This window comes from Sitophilus oryzae, unplaced genomic scaffold (assembly GCF_002938485.1).
Source record: "Sitophilus oryzae breed Bouriz unplaced genomic scaffold, Soryzae_2.0 scaffold_803_pilon_pilon, whole genome shotgun sequence".
In the NCBI taxonomy this organism is placed as follows: domain Eukaryota; kingdom Metazoa; phylum Arthropoda; class Insecta; order Coleoptera; family Curculionidae; genus Sitophilus; species Sitophilus oryzae.
In genome coordinates this window covers 539,149-566,294 of record NW_022147421.1, presented here as the reverse complement: position 1 = coordinate 566,294, position 27,146 = coordinate 539,149, and the positions used below count along the sequence as shown (strand labels likewise).

General features: G+C 32.4%; 1 protein-coding gene across 2 annotated transcripts in view; it reads left to right on the top strand.

Annotated features, from left to right (window-relative positions):
• The window catches only part of LOC115888618 (transmembrane protein 132E), a 229,337-nt gene that overhangs the window by 107,732 nt on the left and 94,459 nt on the right, over positions 1-27,146 (top strand). For both annotated transcript variants that reach the window (XM_030908382.1, XM_030908381.1), the window contains exon 6: positions 19,049-19,256. In XM_030908382.1, the coding sequence (XP_030764242.1) occupies positions 19,049-19,256 (208 nt within the window). The remainder of the gene's footprint in view (positions 1-19,048; positions 19,257-27,146) is intronic.

Sequence of the window (27,146 nt, the reverse complement as noted above, 5' to 3'; positions counted from 1 at the left end):
GAACAAGCAGAAATTTTTCTCAAAATGGAATACCACTCTCCCTATTGCACACATTTTTCGTTCAATTTAATGTACTATAGCTCTTTTAACAGATCTTCTTATACGTCCGCATGCATTTTGTACACTTTGTTGTAAATGTTGAAATGTATTGATTTCACTTTCACAAATGACGTCAAGTCATTACTTGACGTGCCCCCCCGTTCCTTGGCGACAGGCCCAGGAACCTCGCTGGCCACCATTTACAATTCATCTTCCGGGAAAATAATTTGGTTGTTTATATTATATTATATTTATATTATTTATTTCATATTAGTTTTTAAAACTTTCGGCAAGATCGGCAAAAAAAGTTTTTTTAATTTCACTCAAAATGAGTTACAAAATACTACTAAATACAAAATATTTCCATGGTGTCTGTCCGTCTGTAACACGATAACTCAAAAACCGCTAAACCGATTTTAACCAAATTTGGCACAAAAATACTGTGGCACCCGAGAATCTGGCCATTAGTTTTTGATGGGGGTGGGGGGTTGGTAAGGGGGTATGGGAGGGGGTTAACAATTTTAAAAAATCGTAACTCCAAAATTACAGTAGCTAGCGAAACGCGGTTTTCAATTTAAGATTAGGAATAATATTTGCAACAAAATCTGTAATAACATCAAAATCAGTCAAAGTCGCAGTTTTTGAGATAAAAAAATTGGCGCCGGGAGGCACGTATAGCCGCCCATACTAAAATATGTTAATATCTCGAAAACTGCGACTTTGACTGATTTTGATGTTATTACAAATTTTGTTGCAAATATTATTCCTAATCTTAATTTGAAAACCGCGTTTCGCTAGCTACTGTAATTTTGGAGTTACGATTTTTTAAAATTTTTAACCCCCTTCCATACCCCCTTACCAACCTCCCATCCCCACCAAAAACTATTGGCCAGATTCTCGGGTGCCACAGTATTTTTGTGCCAAATTTGGTTAAAATCAGTTCAGCGGTTTTTGGGTTATCGTGTTACAGACGGCAGACGGACAGACAGACATACAGACAGACAGACACCATGAAAATATTTTGTATTTAGGTCATTTATGACTCAAATAACTCATTTTGAGTGAAATTAAAAAAACTTTTTTTTGCCGATCCTAATAGCCTACCATACCTATTGGTATGGTCGGCTAAAAAATATCAAGTATGGGCGGCTATACGTGACTTCCGGCGCCAATTTTTGTATTTGATTTCAAATTTCCTATTCATTGTTTTACACATACTACAAGCTCATCAATATTATAGCGATTAATAGATTAAATATTTAAAAAAACAGAGTCGGACTTGAAATTAGTATAATTAAATTGTGTATAAATGCCCAAAACAAAAAAAATAAAGCGTGGCATATACGTATACACCAGTGTACACAGGAGACCGAATTCATTCAAAACATGAAATAAAAAATGCAGGTCCATATTTAAAAAAAATAAGTTGGTCTATGTATCTTATAGATTATATTAGCTAGTTTGAAATTCAAAAAATACTAAAAGGTAGCTGTAATAAAGTGACTATGAAAATGTGCAATTAGATTTTGGATTTTCTAAAAAGTAACGACAGGAAAAAATAAAATTTATTTACAAAAAAATCCGTTTTTTCCGAATAAATCAGCAATCTTGAAATTTTTAAAACTTTTTTGATGTCATATTGGTTAACATCCCAAGGCGCAACTTTGCCCCAATTTAACTATGGTCGTATCTATTACGGTTACCGAAATACTTTTCCTTTCAAAAATATATCGATCTCTTATCCAAAAATATCTAGTGAAAATCTAACAAAATACACTTAAAATCTTAGGTCGTTTCTTTTTTCGTAGGCAAATGTGGGTACAAGGAAAGAGATATTAAATTTAGATTCCATTTGTTTTTGGATCAAAATGATAAAGGCTTGAAGCTGATTAATGAACTCTTAATTCAATCCACTGCATTAGTCCATTGTATTGAATTAGTTCATTGTTCGGAATCGAAGTTCCAAAGATAAAGCCAATAGGTCGTAAAAGCGGTCGGCCCGATAAAGAAAAGGAAATTAATTTCGTAAGAAAACGATAAATTCTTTACCATAATGGCCGCTCTCATTTGAATCGCTTCTAGTTTTCGTTCAATCAAGAGACTAAAAGGAAAATGGATTGTACGTGGAAATGCATGCTAAATTCTTCAATAGAATCTTGAAAAGGAGTTTGGAAAATGTACGATTAGAATGCATTTTTTCTGAATAAATTGTATCTACGGGGTTTTAGGGGTATTTTCTGCGATACCTGCAGGCTATTGGAGGCAGTAAAAATCTTTAAATGTATAAGTTGTAAAGTTAAAAAATAAAACAAGACGATGAGAAATCTTTTTGTTCTAAAAAGCTTAATTAAAGTTGGAAGTTTTGGTGTTACAATAGCCAAATGTTAGTAGCTTACCAAAACACTTTATTTTGAACTCTCTACTGAAGGAGCAATCATCCTGTCAAATTATTCACAAATCTAAACACACAGATAGTTACACTATAAAGTGTTAAATTTATTGTGTTGATTAGTGTTATTATTGAGTCATAATTTTCACAATAAAAATACCTTCTTATATTTTAGATTTGATTTCAATGGCGAAACACTGTTATTTTTAAAGAAATGAACCCGCCAAGGTGTAGATACTATTAGTCTCTGAATTTAATTAGTAATACAATCTAAAAAATAAATTGTACTGAAGCTGTGGTTGGTTCCTTGTGAAACATCGTTGAAATATTAATATTTTAATAAAGCACGCTTTTAGATGTTTCAAAAAACTTTTAATAAGAGTAACTTTAACTCAACATATATTTAAGAAGTTCTTAAAAAACTCTTGAAAAAGGCCTAACAAGCCGAAACATATATGTTGAGTTAAAGTTACTCTTATTAAAAGTTTTTTGAAACATCTAAAAGCGTGCTTTATTAAAATACTAATAAAAAATAAATATCATCCAAATATTCCGAATATCGGAATAGTACGAATATCAACGTCATGATATGCCCATTAGGTCATTTTTTAACATAGCGAACTTGCGCATCTCAATATTATACCTTTTTCATTTTATATTCATTTAAAAATTTGCTCCATCTCAAATGCTAGAACCCTTCGTTATGACGAAGAGACGTATGTTGAGATAGGGCTCTTTGTTATATCAATTGAAGAGTGGAAATACCAAAGGGGGTAAGTGCCAAATTTTTCAATATTACGTTATTGCATTAGAAGCGTAATAAATTACTACCATGCTGCATGTCATAACAAAAGTTACAAGTACCAAGCGAAAGCGTCTATTTTTGGTGTATTTTATATGTAGTTTAAAAGTCATTTTAAAAATGTATTATTTTCAGTTCTACTGTGTTTTTCTTATTTATCTGGAAAAATAATTTTGGCACGTACCTCCTTTCGTATTTCCAATTGTTGTACTAATTTTTATACTACAAGAAATATGGAATTTAAGATAGGTCCTATAGGTCCATTATTTTAAGTTATGAAAATGCGTGCGTGAGAAAATGACACATTCTGTCTAGTATTTTGTGATGGTTGCTTGGAACAAAATAAAAGTAGGTAATTTAGCAGCTCTCTTTTCTAAAGGCTAATTCAACACACTTGAAAGAAATAAGTCTCTGTTTTTTTGCCATAAACTATGGTCAGAATCAGGTAGACTTTGAACATAGCTGTATTGCGTATCCTGAAAATTGTCCGACAACAAATGACCGAAGGAAAATTGACCGAAAGCAAATCACCGAAACGAAGACTGCTCTAATGGAAAATTGCCAGAAATCATAGTTTGCCTAAAACATTTTAGCGAACCAGAAAGTTTTCTGAAAAACACAATAATTGGCAGCTCATTATCTTAGATCTTATAAATTTCGCTCATTATTATTGTCAGGCCATTGTCATTGTCATCCCTGCCAATTTCTGGAAAAATATTTTTATTGGGCCTGTCATCATCCGGCATAAACATGTAGAATGGAAGTCGAATTTCTGATCAGTGAACAGGGAAAACACAAACTCCACAGTTATTTGTATGAAAAAGGCACGGATGAAGAAACGTGTGTTGTTTTTGTTTAGATTGGTTTTTATTAAATGGACCTTGTGCTTAAATGCCCTGTATTAGAACACTCTTTCACCGAAAATGGACATTTTGGTAAATTTTTATTTCTGTCAATTGAAATTCGATGATTTTTCTTTTCGGGCCACTATTTTTTTGGTTAATTCTTTTTTCAATCAATTGTTCGACAACAAGGTTTGGTTAGGTTAGGCAACAAGGTTGTCGCCTGTCGGGTGCTTTGCGCCTTCACGCCTTAGATTGAGACGCAATTGTATTTTTAATCGAACATCTCTTAATTATTCCAATGTTTTAAATAAAAATATCAGGCGGCTTAACCGCCCCACAAGAGTTCTCTCTTTTTTGTGGTTAACTGGTCAGCGATGCTTCACGGTGGAGTTTTCAATACAAGCCAATTTCTAATGTAGTTTTTTATGAAGGTCTCTTGTACCACGTTAATGTCCTGAGGAAGGAATGAATAAATTCCGAAAGCTTGACAATTAACAAAGTGTATTAATTCTTTGTCAAACCCTTCCGACTGCAACCCCACTAGTTCTTAGATTTTCTTTCTCACTAGTCAGTCGAGACTACTTTCTGCTATATTTAAAAAGATATATTTTTGTGAAAATTTAATCAATTATTATTGAATATTCTTCTAAACTGTAATACATAAATTTATAAGATGGAAAAAAAATAGTAGGTACTGTTTTACAATATTGTCTAAGTATAAGTATATTAAAAGATGTTCTAGTAAAAAAAAACAAAATGTATACCATAACCTGCACGATTATGCTACTTTTTCAATCTATTTCGCCCATATATTTTTCGTTCTCCTTTCAAATTTGACGGGGCGCACATAAAAGTGGCAATTTCGCACTGGAAAATGCAAAATTTATTGCCGCTACAGGTAAGTGGCACTACGAGGCAGCGGCACTGAATAACCGAGTGGACGGCCGGGCCGGCAGAGGCGACTGGAACTGCACATGCATAACAATGGGGCAATCACGCCATGAAAAATATTTCCGATTTGTCAATGTATTCGAGCCGATTTCGACGTTACTCCAAATTTACTGCTCCGTAACGTGTTATTTCGCCCGGTTCAGTTAAATTCGACATTCTTCAACCGTTCCGCTTAAATTGAAAATGCAAAAATGTACTTATGTCATCCTCTCTGACAGATAGAATGCACTATGTAACCGTTTTAAAATTCATTGCTTTTTTTCAATATAATCTAACCTTGGTCTTCCAACCTTGGTTTGGTTTTGAAATTCCTTTAGTTGGCAACACTGATATCGTTATAATCTTTCAACAAAAAGATTAAGTAAGGAACATATCAAATATCTTAGATCGACCGCGACGGGGTCCTAAAATGGTCTTTATTCCGGTTTATCAGTGCTGTTCTAATTTTATTCAAAACATGTAAAATAATAATGTATAATATGATGTAGGGTAGACATGGGGTAGACTCAATAATATGTTGTTTTATTTTACATTGTCAATAAATGTTGGTAGTTATTAAAATTGTTATAAAAATATACAGTTCTAATAAAAATATATGAGTTATAATAATTATTTATTAACACAAACATCCGAGACGCTACTGAAGCAGGTAATTTAAATTGACGTATCTAAATTCTTTGACATCTAATCTTTGACAAGCAGTAAATAAAAGCAAAAATTCAAGAAAAATTTCATCAAAATTTTTATTCAAAGGTTATAATCAACGCTGACGTTGTTATAACATGTGGTAGCCATTGCCAAGAAACTTATCTGGACCATAATATGCACAATAAACATAAACTCCATGATAAAAAATTACTAAGTCTATACAAAACACAAATCCTCCATTTTTACAAAACATTGTCTAAAACAGAATACTGCCAAACATTCTGAAGTTAGGAATTTAATTGTAGAATAATTCGAAAAATCAAAACGAAATGAAGCCGTAAAATCACAACAAAAGCATCTTATTGTGTCAGTTAAAAACCAAATTTGTGACAGATATTGACATTTTCATTGTTGATATTGCAGTTTGGAATTTTCGGCATTCTGGTGGTTGGAGGAAAACATTTCTTAATGAACTGTCGTTTCCATTTAAGTTTCCCAGCCATGGGTAGGAAAAAGAATTTTTGAGGGTGCTAGTTTATTTGGTTGCCTATAAAATACATATAATGTCTTTCAAATGTATTTGACATAATTGTCAACTTATCAATGACAAATAGTAAAAAAATAGTTCTATTAAATTTGAACCTGCGCCGGCGGCTGGATTGTTTTTGAATTGAAAACAGAATTCACTTCTATGGATATACAAACGACTTCAACATCAAAAGGTAAAGTTTTTAAATTGTTTTATTACACTCTCGTGAATATTTTTCATATAGGCTTGTTGCATTCTCCGCCGGTGCTGCCACCACCGGAGAAATATCGTAAACAACTAGTATATAAAAATACATGGGTTTAAATAGCGAGTATACGAAAAATTTATTATATGTATAATTATTCTAAAAAATTATTCTAAAAAAAGGGTTATGAAGTCTAATTTGTGAATATTCTAAAAATAAAAACATTTTGATATCTTCAGAAGGTCTAACTTGTATTATAATTTACGATGTACTTAAACAGCCGTTAAAGGGTAGCCTACTAAAATGCCGTTAATAGATATTGTGACGTCGTTCATGTCGGCGGAAAGTAATGCCTAGCCTTAAGCATTCTGCAAGAGCACCTGTGGGTCAGTGGCTGAGGCTATCGCTTAGTAAGCGAATGGTCCGTGGTTCAAATCTCACGCCGACCAAGACTTTTTTGTATTTTTTTTGCTTATAGCGTGATCTTATTGCATTGGTTTGACTCTTTTTAGTTGGATTGGTTTAGTTATTTGGCGGCTTGGTTAGCGTGGTTATTTGGAGGGTGTTAATTCATTGGTTAGTTGGTTATTTGGTGGGGTTGGTTGATTTTTACTAGTTTATATTTGTTTTTTATATTTTTTATCAGTGTCGCGGTTAGTTGCGTTGGGTATGTTGGTTATTTGGTGGGGTGGATAGCGTTGGTTAGTCCTTATAAAATTTCTATATTTCATAAAGCCGTCAAGTGCGTCACATCAACGACGTCATACCTATTAACGGCATTTTAGTAAGCTACCGTTTAACGGCAGTTTAAGTACAGCCTATAATTTATTATTCCAGCTAAAACACTTTTTAGATAAGCTCAACTCCGGTAGCGAGCATAGTTTTAATCACCGGTTTTGCTAGTGGGGTCATAATTGGGGCTATTTCGGCTATACCAAAATTCATTCAAAATTTTTTAAAGGTTGCAGCAACATAATTATAATTTTAGATGTTTATAAAACATTTAATCACTAGTCGATTAAAAAAAGTATGCCGTTAATATTGCAAATTATATTTTATCCTCTCATAGTATATGTCTATTTATTTTTTGATTTTGTAACGAGCACTTTGTTTACTCACTTCTTGGTCGAACTGCTAGAATCCATTTTTGCTTCTGATCAAATCGGTGTGAGAAACTATGAAGCTATAAAATGTTGTTTCAGGAGAGTTTAATATCGGGGAAAGTTGAGTTATTGAATGTTATTGTACCCAAAAACGCTCTAATTACGCTCTCCTTTACGCGTTAACATTTTTTTGGCAATTTTATTAACATTTGAAATTGCCACAACACAAAACTTTTTTTTCACTTATTTTTTACTACCCGAAACAGCGTTACATCACACAAACCTCGTTCCTGAGTGTTTTATAGTATCAATAACTGCACTAATAAAAAACTAAAATACTTAAATATAATGGCAAAGTCACGATTTCAATATTATTTTAATGCGATCAACATACGGCGGCGTGAAATACATACTCATAATTTCTGATTTCTGTCTTTGAAGCGCTGCCGTCGGAATTTGTTGAAATCAATTAAAATGCACCAAGCCTATTAAAAATGTTTACTCTAACATTATTAGATTTATAAAATAAGTCAATGTAATTTTGTAGTTACTAGTTAAAAAAACAAACCAAAACATTGCACTTATAAAGAAATAAATCGTTCCAAATGGGTGTGGATAGCGAATTGGGCAGATATCAGCTAGTTTTTATATATTTCTGTTAACTAGACTTCAATAAAGTCAATCAAAAAAAGACTCAACAAGTTCAATCAATAAAGTAGAAATATACCAAGTGTTCTATTTAAAAATTGGAGGTTGTAGTAATTTCCGGTGAACCAGGAAGTGGCCACAAATAATTGAATACGTCAATAAATCCTAATTTATGTCATATATCTGAAAAAATAAAAAAGGTATAGGGGTGAGCCACTTTTGAGACGTACCCGCTATAACAAATTGTTGCAATTTTATTGTAAAACGAAATATATAATTCATAAATCAGTTTTATATTTCCATACTTGTAACATAACTCCAACATGGATCATATTTCTGACAGAACAATATAAATATCCTGATGAAGCGAAAGAGAACCAGATGCCAAGAGAACTGATGTAATTTTTCGCAGGTGGCGTGCGAACGTAAGCTTTGCAGAAATACGTTGAGTTATGTCGAAGGTGGTTTCGTGGCGTGAGGTCGAATCTTGGGCGCTGTGCCAGATCTACTTAGAAAACATATTTTTCATTCCAGAAGGTAGTGCTCGAAAAATAATAGAGTATATAACATGGAAACGTTCTACCGGATTAAATAGCATGATAGGAAGTGAAAAATAAAATCAATAAATAATTATGTCTATGCAAAATTGGAATACCGTGCTGGCAACTGTCACTTTTGGGTCGGCATTCATGTGTGGAAGTAAATCGCATAGGGATCTTATTACGTCGCGCGTCGGAGTGAGAAAAATGCGACCGACCGACGCGACGCGTGACAGTGTGCTGTTGCGGCGTTGCCGATACGCCTTTCCCTATCAAGTAAAGTAAAATCACGATCGCAAACCGCTTATTTTTAAAATACTTTTTTTTCAAGAGATAACTGGATAAAATCATTAGACATGTTTCTGAGCATCTGAAATCGAATTATAAGGAATTATAGGATCGTTAGAGTGCCATTTTTTTTATAACGAGAAAACGTCAGTAATCGCGATAATTTAAAAACTCAACTTCTTAACACATAACAGGCCTACAGGCCATAACTCAAGAACCACTTTAGATATTGAAACTTTTTTTTATTTTCAAGATCGGATATTTTACAATATGTTTACATAAGAAAAATTCGATAAGGTTGTTTTTTCCATTCAAAAATTGTCAACAATCCATCCATTTACTTTTAGAGCATAGCAATTTTCAGCAATCGTGTAATTTTTTTATTGATAAAGATTTTCACATACTGTCTACAAAGAAAATACAGCAGAAATATTAACAAAGTTCTAAAAAATCTACAATCTATTATTTCTAATAGATTTCGAGATATCCATTTTTGAATTCAGAGTTCTAATAGCGCGTCCACTATCGAACACCCACTCAATTCCACTTATTTTTACCAAAAATGCAAGTGTTTCTAGAAACTATAGCTTAATTTTTTTTTTTAAAAATCAAGCTATAGGGAAAATTACAACGACTCGTTAATAAATAAACAAATTAAGTATCACGAGACGTAATTAAATCGTGAAGCTGAACGCATGACGTACACCTCTCCCTAGAATTTTAAGTGCTGACAGAGGTATTGATTGGGTCGACCGGTCAACTACGACAAATCTGCTATATCCCTTTCCACGTCTCTTAGCGATGTACACAGTTTCTCGATTTATTTCATACGTTTGGTAACGTGTTTAGTGTCCTCTCTTTGTTCAGTACATTATAAACGCATTGTACTCTTCTTACATACGGAAATCTCGACCCAAGACTAAGCTTTGCCAGCCCTTAGTATAACTTAAGGTTTTGAACAATACTATGGACAAATGGTCCAAGGCCATGAGAAGAGATGAAAAGAAAAACGTTAAATTATCCTCTTTTTTTACGATTTATTGTTGTGAAGATCATTTTGATGTAAGTTCATATATTTATGTACATTGTCTTACATAGGTATATGAAATTTGAATGTGTACAGGGTTATTCATTATATTTTGACACCCACATACAGCCTTAACTGCAAGTTTTAGAAGAAAACATTAAATAAAAAAGTTGCATGGTTTTTCATATACTCTCTTTTAAAATTAATTCTAGTTATACAGGGTGTCTCAAAAAAGGTGGTGCAGAAAATTGTAGGTATTTTTCGCTTTTCAACTGTCAATATTTCGTAAACATTTGAAGATAGGTATAGGGTATTATACATGAAATATATCTAGAATATCTAGAAATTTCCGAAGAATCCAAAAATATATAGGGTGTTTCGCTTAAAAAAGTAACTTAATTTTGGCGTTTGTTTATGGGACACCTTGTATAATATTTTCATTACCGATAAACAATTTTTTTCTTATAACTTCGTAAAAAAACAATCTTTAAAAATAACAAGGGTAAGGGGGTGTCAATATATAAAAAAAACTTTCTTTTTCACGCTGTGCTCTGGAGTTATTTTTCCACGTACTAAACAAATATTTTTGTCTCTTTTCACTTCTATATAACCTACAGCATTATCTCCATACGTCTCCCTACCTGATCTGAAAAAATAACTTTATAACATTAATTTATAACTAAGTATATAAAAGTTTGTAACAGTAGGTACCTACTTATACTTAAATATGCCTCAGTACTACAAAGAATAAATGTTACATACCTCTCTGTTTTTTCCTCGTAATTCAGCACCAATAAATTGGGAATTTGTATTTATAAAAGCAGCCAACATAAAAGCATCAGCTTTTGGCAAGTTATCTGATTGTGCTTTTACAAACCCGGAATCTGCCATTACTTAAAAAATTCTCAGAACACACAACACATACAAATAATAACTGCACAAAAAAGCATAAAAAGCTCCTTCAATCAACGCTAAAAGCAACAAAAATGTCTTAGTACGCCATCTAAATACGTACATAAACGGAACACGTCTGGCTGCTGCTGGCCATCGCGCGTCGACGAGAACGGCGGGTGACGTCAGACCAATAGAATATCGTTTCAATTCGCGAGGCGTCGTTTGCGTTATCCATAGTATTTTAATGGCCCGTTTTATAAAATTGTGATACTGCTTTCAAGAAAAAAGTTTCTTTTTGCATTTACACATATTTATTCTAATAAATTGAACAGTTTCTGGCGAAAAATTAAATATATGCATCTTCCTCATTAATAATTATTTAAATAATGCTTTAAAAAAACTTGAGGGATACATCATTTTGTCAACTAGAACAGAACTAGACCATAGACGGTAGTCAACACGCGCCGGCGCCGTCTCGACAGAAAACATGAAGTAAATGGGAAAAGGACGTTGCCATGACGCGACGGCGACGTTAGAAGTAGTGTGAATATGTTCATTGTTAGCCATTTAAGAATATTTACCATGGTAGCCGCGGAATGCCGGCGCGGCGCGGCGGCTCGACGCGACTGTACGTTATAGTGAGAATCGCGCCTAACATGTATTCCGATTAAATAGGTTGCACTGTATTGACATAATGTTCTATTGACTTAAGTATTAAAATTTGCTATTGAACGTTACTTCTAATAATATTAAGTTTAATGAGATAAAATTAAGTTTAGAAAATGTCAGATATTAACCATCTGCCGAAACTAGATACGTTATCTCATCACGACAAATCCTTTTACCAGAAGTCTGTCCCCATTTTACTGCTGTGTCTTTACGTCTCCATCATTTCGATGCAACAATATCGCCACCCTCATTCGCATTCTGGCATCGCCTTGTCTACACGACTGCACTCCCCGATCGATGCTTCGGAAATGCGATTTCGCGTTGCGGCAACCACTAATTTTGGTCTTTGCTTAGTCGCAAGAATAGAGAAAACTATATAGTTCAATACTGTTTCATAATTACATAATGCCGATACAGTGGAAACTTTTATTATCAGACGTTTCATCATGTTTTGAACTAAATAGTCTCCAGTTGAAACCGAAATTTAAAAAATATAATAGTATATTGATTTGTTAGAAGTAAAAATTTTGAATAAAAAGATTAAGGAAGGATTATTTATACTATCTATGCGCGTGTGTGTATTCATATGGAATTTTATACTTTTATAACAATTTTAATAACTACTAACGACTTTATGGACAATGTAAAATAAAACAACAAATTATAGAGTTATACTAAACGTTCTCTAACAGTGTGACTACATATTATCAAAGCAAACCTTTGAAGGAGGGTAAAAGGACAATAACTCACAATCAAGTTAAGTTAAGTTGTTTAATTTAAAAAGTTGTTTAATTTAAAAAATTTTAATGCTTAAAAAAGCAAGGGGGGCGGCATGTTTCGGGAATTTAAAATATTCCCATCTTGAAGCCCAAAGACAAAAGTCACTTAGGAAGTACAACCACTCAGAATCAATAAAACCAATTAGAGCCATCAACATTTAAAAACAACTCATTCATTGCAACTTTAAATTATATAACTCCTCAAAGCATCTCGCTGTAATACCAAACATCTATATCATAATTTCCAAACCATATTATTTCGATTTTTTGTTTTAATATTTAATTTTTGACGAGAATGGACGTTCGTCTTAATACTGTTTCTGTGATAATGTGAATTGGTAATTTTTAATTGTTTTGATAATTTAAAGTTGCTTTGATAATAGTCGATATAGTTCGTTTATTTCATTAAAAAAAATAAAAAAAACTGTTTAAATATTTGTTAAAGAGGACCAATTAATATGATTCCAGTATTCAAACTACATTAATTGACTGTTTGCGTTGATTAATAATAATTGCTCCAGATACTAACAAACTAAATTATGTATGTGTATTAGACAGTGTGGTAAAAAAACTAACACCTTGACAAATGCTTATTTATAACAGAGGCGTTCATTTTCATAACTTATTATTATATTGATTTCTGATTCAAATCCGCATTTATTTAGAATAATTTATTAAAGAACACAATTAAGTATGTAATTAGTTAGTATTTGGGCGGAAATACTGGTGGTATATTTAATTAATGGTATACTCTTTTATAAAGATTTAAATAGTTTTATTTTTGCATACAAATGGGCTAGTAATATTATCGTTCTACTAAAAACGATAATATTACTAGCCTGTGCATTTTGTACATTTGTTGTTTTAAAAACAATCTAATATGTCAATATTCCATAGGTATATTGATAAATAAGGTCTAAATTATAAGAAAATGCATTTTCTTCGAAAACTTGAAGGGATAGGTAAAAAGTGGTATAAAATAATTTGATAGACAATTAAATTGTGCATCTGATTCTCATAAAATATACAGGGTGTTCTATTTAAATTAAACAAGTTATTGCCGTTTAAAGCTAGTAATTATTTAAAATAAATTTTTAGACACTCTGTATAAGGTAGTATAATTTTTATTATTGGCAACACAATAACTGATCACTAAATAAACTTCAGTAAATATTTAGTATTAAAAACTTTGATACCCTCGGAGAAATGCAGCCTTAAAATTTATACTGCAATTTCACATAATTGAAAATATTTCAAAAACAGTAAGGTTTAAGTATAATAAACCTTAATCAAATTTACCTTTATTTTAATCGTAGAAACTAAAAATGCAATAATATATAGGGTGTGCCATTTAAAAAAATACAACTTTGGATTTTTTTATTTATTTGAGACACTCTGTATCTTGTAAAAATATTTTTATATTGTAGCTCTAATAGTCCTTCAACGAACCCAAAACTTACAATTTGTAAAAATCAAATCGTTTAGCTACAATACTCCGTGTCGTATGCGGTGAACAACCCTGTATTTTTACACGCAGATATAAAATTAGAATGGCACTGATAAACTGAAATTTAAGTCGCACTTGATCTACGTTTACTCGCACTTGATCTACGTTTTTGATATGCTTCTTCCTTAATCTTTTTATTCAAAGAGTAAGAATTACATTTTTTTGTGAGGAGCCACAAAAAATACATCTTTACTTCAAATAGAACCTGCTATTTTTTTCGAACGTTACAAATAATTTTTTAAACAATTTTAAACGTCACAAATAATATAAAGAATAGTAATTTCTTATCGAGCAACAATGGGTACATTAGGTACACTCTTTGAATTTGACACTTAATGTCAGTTTAGTAATACCATATGATCGAGAAAAAACGGCTTCAGCGATGGCTATGGAATGAAGATCGCTGTCATTTTATATGTAAATTTATATGGGAAATGTCATCAATGTGCAGGAAAAACGGGTACCATAAAATTTTGATGTAACTTAAAAATCTATATGTACTGTTCTGGTGTACCGAATTTGATGATTTTTTAGGAGTGATTGAAGCTTGGGGATAATACTCGGTATTAGTAATCATTTTCTTTTATATTTTAACTCTGTAACATTTTATTATTAGAATAAAAATTACAAAAAATTGTTAGTGTCTTCTTCTGAAATATAAAGAAAAGAAAACGGACAGAGAAAAAACTATCCAAAATTCTAAATTTTACTGTTTCGAGAACACTTTAATTATTTACCACAGACGTCGATTAAACTTGAGTAATTAAACTGCGAGAACGTCAAAAGTCCAATAAAACGACGCCAGGCTGACTTGGAAATTATATTTAGGGCATTGGATTCAGATATATAAATTTCTATATTATAGCTCTCTTTATTTTCATCTTTAATGTCATTTTTTTTTATTCTATGGTATCATTAATATAATATGCTTACTATGCTTGCTATGACATTTGACTGCTACTACTTTACATTTCACTTTATCTAATGACAATGCACCAAAACATAAACTCTGAGATGTCGATGAAACTGATCTCTTGTAAATTTATTATATGTCACATTAATGATGTAAATACATTTCTAGAGTGGTTAGATAATGTCCATTTTTATTTTATTTTATTACTCAAAATCTCTTATATTTCATGGTTGTTACCTATAAAAGGTAGATAAAATTAAGGGATCTTAATTCCCGTTAATAATAACAACGGAGTATGACTTTATTTATAGTTATCGTAACCATGACGATATAAACTTTATATTAATTCAGTAAGAATGTTTTTTATTACTCATGCGGGGAAAGTAGTATCTTTTCGCTTTCTTTTGGAGTCGAAGACGCTAATTGCCCACTTCACAATTACCACACGAGTTTTGAGCAAATTTAATGTCGATTTGAATGCGACAAGTAAACTTCTCGCACTCAAATTTTCATTGGCAAACCCAAATTGACAAGCAAAAAAGACAGTCTCAGTGTCAATATTAAAGAAGTGAGGTTGGCATTTAAATAAATTATTGAGTAATGATCCCGACTGGATTCCGGAAACTGATGAAAGTGATATTGATGAATCTATATCGCCAGAAATTCTTGAAACGCCAAATGATGGGTGTATACGGCCTGAAATTCTTAAAAGAGCAAATGAGGTGATCAATAATCTGACTCCTGCAATATCACGGATTAAATAGGAATCAGCATACAAACATTTAATGCACTGGCGAGTAACACAACGAATTACAAGTCTCTCTGAAGAGGTGTTAAAAATAATTTTATTTAATATCTTTTAACTTTTTCGTTATTTTTTTTGACTAAAATTACTACTCTAATTCTCCCCGCATACGTAACAGTAGTATGTGCAAGTCGTGCGAAGTTGTCAATTGCCCATCGATTATTATAAAACCAAATCAAACTTTTTGCACTAGTTGGACAATATACTATTTTTTCTAATGAGGTAAAATCAAAAAGCTTAAATTTTCTGTATGACATTTTTCTTTTTTAATTTTGACTTAGATTTATGTTATGGTGGTGTTCTAGAAAGAAAAATAAATAAAAACACTCAAAGAAGCAATTTTGTTTGACTATTTTACGATATTTTGTTATTTTTTTTTTAGTTTTTCTTTTAACAAACTCCGAGTAATTAAGAGACTTTCAAAATATTCGCAAAGTGCTATAGCATCGGAGTCGTCTGTACTAACAAAAATTCCTTTATCACACTACTGTGCGCATTTTATGATTGTATTTCTACGTCTCCATCGTTTCGTAGCCACAATACTGCTGTTCTCATTCGCATTCCGGCTCCAACCCGGCTCCACGACCGCGCTGTCTGATCGATGTTTCAAGAAATGCGATTTTGCGGTGCGACAATTTCTTACTTTATTTTTGGTCTAGTAACAGAGGACAGAGGACGCAAAAGTTTATTTTGTGATGTCTTATAATTAAATAATGTTGCATAATGAATAATAATATAAACTACTATTGAACTTATGTTGCAAAAATATTACATTAAATTATCATTTATGAATTTTAATTTGCTAACATACTCTTATAATGATAACATAACACTAACTCAAATTGTTGTTTATAACAAAATAAATATTTGAAGTAGTTGCATTTTATTGTAAGCAAAAAAACTACAAGCACATGTTTAATTTAATTGTATTTATATGATATATAAACATTTTATATGAAAACGACTATCGATAGATAACAAATAGCACGTAACTCTCTGATAGATGTACCGGGTGTTTCTTAAAAAGCGGCTCACCCTTATAACTTTTTGTTTTTTAAATAAAAAAAAAAGAAATTTGATATTTTAGTATATGACAAATATGGATTGACTACAACCTTTGATTTCTAAATAGTTTCATCTGTATTTTTTTCTTATATAGAAAATATCATTCTGACTAGAATGACTTATTCTGAATAGAATGACTCGTCCAATGGTTTTTGTGTCTCTTCCTGGTCGGATAAAAGATGCCTAAAAGGTATTTTTAATCATATCTCAACTTTTTCAAATGTAACAAGTTTGACTCATTAACATATTTAGAAAAAGTCAAATGGCATATTATATGCCATTCTATTCAGAATGTCATTTTCTATAAAATAAATTAAAGAATACCGATGTAACATTTAAAAATCAAAAGTTGTAGTCATCTCCAGTGAAACAGGAAGTGAACGAAACTAACTGAATACAGTCAATAATGAATTCGTACATAGACTAACAAAGTAAATTCGTTTTTTTTTCTAAAAGAATAAAAAAGTTATAGAATTGAGCCACTTTTGAAAAACACGTGGTATAGACCTAATATTTTTGCACTTTATTAAGTTTGTTAATCTAAAGGTTTCTTTTTTTAAGACTTTTTAATTTTTCTTAGTTTGTTTTCACAAAAAATGTAACCAATTAAATAACGAAAATGTGTGATTTGCATTTTATCATAATTTGTTTGTATGTGATAAACATTTACTTCGTAATTCATTTGTATATGATTGTCATTTTCTCACAAACATTATATTAGGCGCAATTCTGACTATAACGTACCATCACCGTCACGTCGAGCCATCGTCTCGACAGAAAGCATGAAGTAAATGAGAGGTGGATTTTACCACCAAAAGACGACGTGACGGTGATATTATGGGTAGTGTGAATATGTTCATTGTTGGCAATTAAGAATATTTGCCGTGGTGGCCGGTGGCAAGATGACGCGCCGGTCGGCTCGACGTGACGATAGCTGGCCGTTATAGTGAGAATTGTGCCGTAGATGATAATTCTACATCCACATGTTCTGAAAGGTACATTTTTTTATTTCAGAGATTAAATATTTATTCTGAACCACTATTTCAGTATGGAAAACTGTAGGAAAATACATTTGGAAACGCCAGTGTACCAAACTTTTTCATTAAACCACTGTCTATCTTTTAGTTCTAAAAATAAGACCATTCTCATTGACATACTGACGCCGGCGCCGTTTGGTCTGCACAACTACGCGTCTCTATAATATGTCTCACGGAATACGATTTATCGGTACAAGAATGCCTAATTTTAGCCCTCATCTCTCTTAAAAGAAGCAAAAAGTCATGATATAATTCTATATAATTTAAAATGAAATAATGTAGTCAGTAAGTCACTTTTAAACTACTTCTGAATAAAAATGAACTGCCGTAGAAAGCAAAAAATGTATATAATTATTTACCTAACTATAGTTGTTCTAAAGAAGTTATTACAAAAATATATTATTGCGAACACGTAGTGCTTATTCTAGATATCAAGTCTAATAGTTTTAAAGTTATCTCTAAAGAATATTAATTTTATAATCTTAATGTAAAACCTCTGACGAGGGGTAGGGGACTCAAAAAACTCGCAATCTTTTATGATGTTTATTTCAAAATTTAATTTGATTTAAAATTTTAGTTTCAAATGTGTCTAATACACGATGTAGATTGTTAGCACAACGTTGCTAATTTTACATTTGTTCTAGTGTTATTTTGATATTTTTTTTGTAGTATTACTTTGTATAGTATTTACTAAGGGTGGGTTCCACATGGAACGTTCCACTGCGACCGTATTACTTTATGTAAAGGGAAATTAAAACAACTTTGGGTGCACGTTATCAATGATACCATGCGTCGTCTTATGGAGTTTGCTGATGGTCGTATTGTGATGTGCAACCAAAGTTGTTTTAATTTCCCATACACCATTAACATTTACATGATTTATGAGTTATGAATATTTTTTAAGTATTATAAGTAATTGTCATATTGTGGAAATTTCCAAGTAGCATATTGGAGAGACAAAACGTCCTCTAAATGTGTGATTTATCGAGCATAAAAGTATTCAAAGAGGTGAAACAATGAAGCTAATATTGAAGAGCATATTGTCCCGACATAATGTCGTCGGAAGTCCGGGTTGTTCATAAGGAATGTCATTGGAAAAAAACATAAATTTAAAGAAACATTTTTTATATCAAATATTAATAACTACCCAAGCGGAGAATTTTCACTGTATGGCAACTACTTATAAAATGTAGCAGTGATGACGTTATAAATGACCTCGCGCTTGACTACGCTCAGTTCCTGCATGCTTTGCTCTAGTATAAAATATAAAATAAGAAGAATTTGGTTGATTTATGAAAAATGGTTGATTTATTAAATATATTTTAATGTCGTTTATAATTTTTAACACCATTTATTTTGTTTTCAGAGTTATGGAACTATTTAGCTGGCTTTTGGAAGTTGCTGATGACGCAACCGATACTTACGAAGGTGCTCGAATAGTGTGGACTGCTCGATTTGAGCCCCACCAAGAAGATACCGATATTGAAATCCACAGAGGTGCAGAAGGAAGAAAATCAACTGTCAGATTTGAAATTCATAAAGATGATATTCAAGCAGTTGTTCCCATAAGTAAGGTAAGTACATACAAAACGATGTAATATATCAATAAATTATTTACTGTGTTTCTCGGGATCCCTTCATCAATAGTGGTTATAATAAATATTAGTTTGTTTACAGCGCCTTAATTTGTTGGTGAGTGGCTACATCTCTTCCATGATTGATTTATACATTTTAGATAAGTTATTCGTTCTCGTCCCACAATTTTAAAAATTGTTTGATTCCACGACAGCTACGGCCAATATTATTATTTGATATTCGAACAATATAATTGTTGAAATACTAGATATCCACGTGTCTTCTCTTTATGCCGCAGTGACTGTGGTAGTCATTAAATTTGATGTTTAGACTATATCATTTTTTTTGACAGACAATTTTTTCCTTCAAACTTTTTTTTTCTCAAAAACGGTTAATGTTAGATATACAGGGTGGTTCGAACTGTATTCCGGAAACTTCGGCATCATATTCTGCAAATAAAAAATAATTAAAAAAGTTTGTATAAATATATGTCCTAAAATGCTTAGTTTCTGAGATACAGGGTGTAGAAATATCATTTTTATTTCGATTTTTTCGAAATAATATCTGAAGTAACGTCAATATTTGGATGAAAATTGGTGTCTGGAAGTTTTTTGACATGAGAAATTTGATTTTGATGTTGACTCCTACTTGTAGAGGGTGTCACCTACATATTTTTTAACTGATTAGAAGAGTACCTAATAACTTTTCGTCCGTACCTGTATAAAACTACTGAGTATAAAAGGTCTCTTGGTAAAAATCGCTACGAGTAATTGTTCTCGAGATGTTTTGAATCGAAATTATCAATACCTGTCATCACTGACATGAATTAAACATGTTGACTAAATAGTTATTAGACTGAAATCATAAATTTGAAATATTTTTGCACCAAAAACAATAGAAACTGTTTTATCATCATTTTTTCGAAGAAAATTTTTGATTAACTTAAAAAGATAAAAAGTTTTCAAATTTATTATTTTAGTCAAATAACTATCTACTCAACTTGTATATTTTTTGTCAATAACGATATGTATTGACTATTTCCATCCTAAATATCTTGAGAACGGTTGCTTGCAGCGATTTTTACCGACACATTTTTTACGTATAAATTCACGGAAATGCATATTTTGTCACTCGGTAGTTTTATACTGGTACCGGCGGAAAGTTATTACTCTTCAAAATAGTTAAAACACATGTAGGTGGCGCCCCCTACAAATAGAAATCATATTGACATCGAAATCAAATTTCTCATGTTAAAAAACTTCCAGACACTAATTTTCATACAAATATTGACGTTACTTCAGAAATTATTTGGAAAAAATCGAAATAAAAATGAAACTTCTACACCTTGTATCTCCGAAGCTAAGGATTTGAGGACATACATTTATACGAACTTTTCTGCTTATTGTTATCTGCAAAATATGCTGTCGAAGTTTCCGGACCACCCTGTATAGTGTTTGATATTAAAATTCATAAAATTTTACAGAAAATTTAAATATCTGATAAAAAAATGGTGGTACCCATTTCAAATAAGAAAGTTGCTGTCAACTTCCGGTATTTTCGGAAGCGCCGCTATATTAAAAATATGTTTAATCGATAAATCTCATTGTCAAACAGTGATGTGAACAAATCTCCCATATAAATATTGTAGTTCTCTAGAAACTTCTAATGCACGCCTCAGCCTTATACACTTTTTGTTCACTTTTTAATTTTATACTTCATCCACCGAGCATTTTCAATTTCCTTGCTTTTATCTTTGCTCGGTTGTATCGTTCATCTTAATGGCCTAAATTCATAGAAAATTTATCAAATAAATGTCAAGCGTCCGCGTTCTGGAGGCCGCAGACTACCCGGCGCCGCTCCGATCATTAGTTTGTCTGTCAAACTCCATTAGAGCGAAAATATTGCTTCGGAATTCTTTCGCTCCAATATTTTTGATCTGATTATGGAAATTTCCCTTTATTATACTTTTTAAACTAGAATACTGGCCGATATTTATTACTGTCTTATACTTTATTAATCTTATTAACAGAAATTTCTTCTTATTTAAACAAACTTCTTAATTTAAACAGTACGTATTGTCTTATAAACCTTCCTAAACTAACCTTACCTAACCAAAACACGCTTCGAAGAAACCTGCGCAATCTAAAGGATAACTTGTGGTCATAGAAAGCTAATCAGATTTAAGAGTACGCCACGCATCACGGCTAGAGTATATACTTCGAAGTTGTAAAAGAAGTATACGTCCCAATCAAGAACGTAAGCTACCCAATCAAGACGAAGAACAAATCAGATATCGCATCGCAAGAACATTACATCTATATCCTTAACCAAGAAAACAACACGAATATGGACGCACTAAACACAATATCTCAGTATAACAGCATTGATGTATTAATAACGGAATAGGAAATAAAGGCCTCCATAAAACAATTTAAAAACAACAAATCGGCTGGCTGTGACGCGATTCCAACGGAAATCTATAAATCTGCAAGTAAAGAACTTATTGGTCACCTTAATGCTCTCTTCGATGTCATATGGGAAAGCAAATAGGTACCTCAGGACTTTCGCAACGTGAAGATTTCAGTTAACGTCTCCTTTTTGCTGCTAGCGCTAATCTGGACGGGGCCTACTTTGTTTACGCGGAATCCGAACCGCGGTCCTCGGTCATATCATGGTCAATGGCCTACCGACTTGGCAAGTGTCTAAATCAACTCTTACTCACGAGATATCCGATCTCATCGGGCCTCGAACCGGCGTGAATGAGCAGTGTGTGTCAATAGTATAATAGGATTTTTTATATAGCGGATATTAATATTAAAATAAAAACTCTATATAATTACATTTTTTATCTCCTCAATAAACATGCACCGTTGCAAAAGAAGAAAATCGCAGATAAACCATATTTACCCTGGATAACGGATAACATTAAATTATTAATCAAACTTAGAGACAAAGCACATCAAAAATATTTAAAACAACGATCTGAAGCCAAATTACAATATTATCGTCAACTCAGGAATTTTACAAAACATGCTATAGTTAATCAGAAATTAATTAATCAGAAATTTTACAAAACATACTATAGAGAAAAATTTAGTTATTTTAAGGGTTTATCGGAAAAGACTGGTAAAGACTTCTGGAAAGATGCTAAACGGCTTAAGTTAACATTTAAATCAAGTCCGGAAGTTCCTGAAAACTTAGCGGTTGTAGATAAGCTTAATATTTTTTTTCGAACTGTCAGAATTGCATTAATAGTACATCAAATAAAAAAATAGATTTTTATAGACAAAATAAGCATGAAAAAATAGGGAATAATGTTCTAAATTTCAAACTAATAGATGAGGTATCGTTACATCAAATATTAAATTCTATTCGGTCTAATGCTGTCGGTGAAGATGATTTATCAATTAAAGCACTAAAGCTGTGCATGCCTTACTGTGGTAAAGCGGTAATAAACATAATTAATACTTCTATTTTAGACAATGTCTATCCCGAAATATGGAAAAAAGCTATTATAACACCTCTCTGTAAAATTTCCAAACCTTTAAATAACAACGATCTAAGACCCGTCAGTATTTTGCCAGCAATTTCTAAAGTTATAGAAAAACATCTACATAATCAAATTGTTTCATTTGTATATTCAAATAAACTAATACCTGAATGTCAATCTGGCTTTCGTAAGAACTACAGCACTACCACTTGTTTACTGAAGCTGGTTAATGATATTAGAACAAATCAAGAAAATAAAAATATGACGTGTCTTAGCTTACTAGACTTTAGTAAAGCATTTGATACTCTAGACCATTCATTGCTCCTAGCAAAATTACAGTATTTTGGATTTTCAGACGGCTCGTTAGAATTGATAGAAAACCTTTTAAAAGATAGATCACATTGTGTTGTCATGAAGCGGGGAAATTTAAAACAAAAATGTAGTTATATTCCTATGATTTCTGTGGTTCCTCAGGGATCTGTTCTGGGGCCACTTTTATTTTCGTGATATGTAGCTGATATGGATAAGGAATTACAGTTTTCTGAATTGCAGCAATATGCAGATGATTCTCAAATTTATTGCAGAATAGATACTAATAATTTGGTACAATTTCAGTTAAATTTTAACGACGATCTTAATAAAATTAATAAATATGCTCTGGATCATAATTTAAAATTAAATGCCGGTAAATCTTGTGTTATAGTATTTGGTAGTGATATAAACAAAATTACAAATACGGCTGGTAACATGAATATCCATATAGATAATGTTGCGATACCCATTGTTACAGAGACTAAAAAAATCTTGGAGTTTATTTTGATGCGAGGCTTTCTTTTCAGGCACATATAACTACTAAATTAAAGGCTGCTTATATACGGTTGAAGAATTTTTCGTCTCTTAAGAAATATATACCATCAAAGACTAAGTATCAATTATGTGACACACTTATTTTATCTTTATTTGATTATGGCGATGTTGTTTATGGTACATCCATATACGCTAGATTCTCTAGAAAAATCCAAATACTTCAAAACTCGTGTCTACGGTTTTCTTTTAACATTCCTTTTAGAGATCATATAACACCACATCTTAAAAATTTATCTATTTTATCCATGACTAACAGACGACAATTTTATTTGTTCTCATTGTGTCACTACGTTGACCATGATCATTCGACTAGACAAGTGCATTGTTTTAAAATTCCTCAACACCGAACAGCTAACTTCCAAAAATCTTTCAGTTTCATGGCGCCACATTTGTGGAATAATATTTCTAATAACTTTAAATTTCAATCCTTTACAGATTATAAAAAACAAATTAAAAATCATTTACTAAATTCGTAAATATTAATTATATATATAATCAGTCTATAAAAATTATATAGACTGATTTGTGAGATCTTGTTCTTCTGATATGCCCGTCATTGGTTGCTGTTCCGGTTTTTACACTGTTTCATTATGCCTCTCTGCTTATCTGCGCTCATCCCTGATAAAATTATATTTTCCCTTTTTTTATATAATTTTAATTTTTTTAATTCTGTTTATTTTTATAATTTAATTTATTTCTATTTTGTATTTGGGGTCGCACCACTCTGGCACTTTGTGCCATTGTATCGGTTTTTTAATCGCGGTGCGATCCCTTTAGACACACATTTATTAATACTAATATTATTCTGTAAAACAATGGGGTCTAATAAAGAAACTTGAATTTGAATTTGAATTTGAATAGACTTTACACTTTTTTCGAATTTCGAATCGGTCACCCGTCCATCCAATAGCATCGCCTTACGTCGCTCAACTTCGGTGTTCTAATCGGAACTGGTGTTTCGACGTAGCTGAGCCATTGCCCGAATGTAGTGAATATATTTAAGAACAAAGGAAGTGCCTCAGATTGCGGAAACTACCGGGAAACTTCACTACTGACTAATGGAGGAAAAGTTCTTGCAAAAATTATGTCAAACCGCCTGCACCCACATATAGAAAAATTCCTCCCACAATCGCAAACGGGTTTGCGCACCAATCGCGGTACCGTTGATTCCATATTCTCCGTCCGCCATCTACAGGAAAAAATAAAGGAGCAGCAGTGTAAACTTTGTGTTGTATTCATCGACTTAACAATAGCCTTCGACTCTGTAAACAGATATGCACTTTGGGCTATTATGCAAAAGTTCGGAGTACCCAACAAATTGCTTACGGTATGTAAAAGCCTTCATAACAAGTCAAGGGTGTCACATCATGGATAACTGAGCGATCACTCCCTAACAAATATAGGAGTTAGGCAGAGATATGTCTTAGCGCCTATTCTATTCAACATATTCATGGCAGCGGTCTGGACAGCCAACTGCAAGAAAGAGGAATGAGCATTTGATACAGATACGACAGCGGTCTATTGAACATAAAAAGACTCAAGGCAGAAACACATATATTTTTTTATAAAGTTCATCACAGAAGTTCAATACGCTGATGACTGCGCTCTAGTTGCAAAAACGTTACAATAATTACAAGAAATGCTGAACACATATACCTGGGCATACGAGGTGTTGGGCCTTAAGTTGAACATCGATAAATATAATATCATGTGCACTCCCCCAGAAAATCCAATCCTAACAATGTTATAGAAATCGGAGAAGAACTATTTGAATATGTAGCGGAATTCAATTACCTCGGTTATTACCAGTTTGATTTCGGAAAAGGAATATTGACTCTGAAATTAGCAGCGTCTTGTTGAAAACAATTTGCAACAGAGAGACCTTAGACAACTGTTAAGAATCAAATGGTACCACCATGTTTCAAAAGTATTGGTTCTTTAAAAAGTTAGCTTCAAGAGCGCTGAAGTCATGATCACTAAATCCCGCTTAAGACGGGCTGTTCACGTAGGCAGGATGTATTATATTCTCTATATTACGGTGGTTATTTCTATATTACGGTGATTTACCAGATTTTTGAATGTCCGGATTGCGGAATTGAGATAACATCACATATCGGGCTTTTCAGTCACAGAAAAGCTCACGAAAGAAGAGGCTCTGAGTAACCGTCTTCCGATGTGTGTCAAATACTCGCTAGCAAGTAACGGCTGTAGTTGTTATCCGTTCGTCCGTTTGTCTATCAAGACCCTTCATCTCGGGAACGCGTAGAGGTATTGAGTTGAAATTAAAATGGTATACTCAGGTCTATAGTGCCAGTGCAGTCTCTTAAAGTTGTGAAAAAATCAAACTTCTAAGTTAACGTAAAAAAAGATACGGTTGTTTATGTTGCAAAAAGTATATTTTGACACTCTCAAGGGAGTCAAAATATATAGGATATTGTCCGTTGACCTAGAATTATGAAATTTGCATAAGCATAACATAGAAACGGACAAAAGGATACATAAAACTATAATCAAGTTGAGAAATGGAATACAGCTCTATTTATTTATGTAAAGATACATTAATATTAATATATGTCGGTTTCCAAGATAAATCATCAAAAACATGTTAAATAGGAGTAAATTAGTTTTAATAAACTTAATAAAAAATCTCGCCTTTGCACTTGACACAAAAAATGTAATTACCCCCGGCACTTTAAAAACATTCAGAGCCAACGGCGGTACAACGTCAACATTGCCAGCGAAAAAAGCGAAAAATAGGCAGCAAAAACGCGCGGCGAGAGGTCGAGTTTATAAAGGCAGAGCAATGAAGGCCGGAACGAGCTAAAATTTGCCTTGCAAATTCCAGGGGGCCCGTTAAAAATATAGAGCCCCAATTAGTAGACAACGTGGAAGCGCAAACGGCCTATGTGTTTGTAGTGCCGGCGTGCCGAGTTCCCTTATTCGTATTCAACGGCCAGTTCGTGTAATTATGTTTGAGAGTGCCGGCTTTTTATTAAACTACCGAGGTTTTTACAGGGGCCGTAAGTTTTGTTAGATTTGATCAATGGATAATTTCAGGATCAAGTTAAAACAGAATTACATTGGAAATAACAGTTTTTTTTTCAAAGAGTCCGAGAACAAATGATAGGTACTTAATTATTATAGTTATTTAGGTATCAAAGGAATTATAAGGGTGTTAATTACGGAGGGCAAAGTTTCTAATTCTCGGGACAATAATGGCCCGAGGTTATTAACACTTTATAATTCTCGTGGTACATGGATAGTTTTATTTCTTACTGAATTTAGTATATTTTGTCCCTCTTTAAAACGACACAAATGTATTTATTCTTGTATCTTTGTATTAAGCCTCAACTGGCGTGGTGAATTTTTGTAACGCTTATGGCGTGCTGGGGTCCGACGGATCACAATTTTTTTTCAGTTAATGCAACAGTCAATGATGAAGAGATTTTATAAAAAGCTTGTTATTTTAACACTGTTTACAATATATTCAAACTTGCGAACAAACAATTTCATTCATTTTCAACAAATTAAT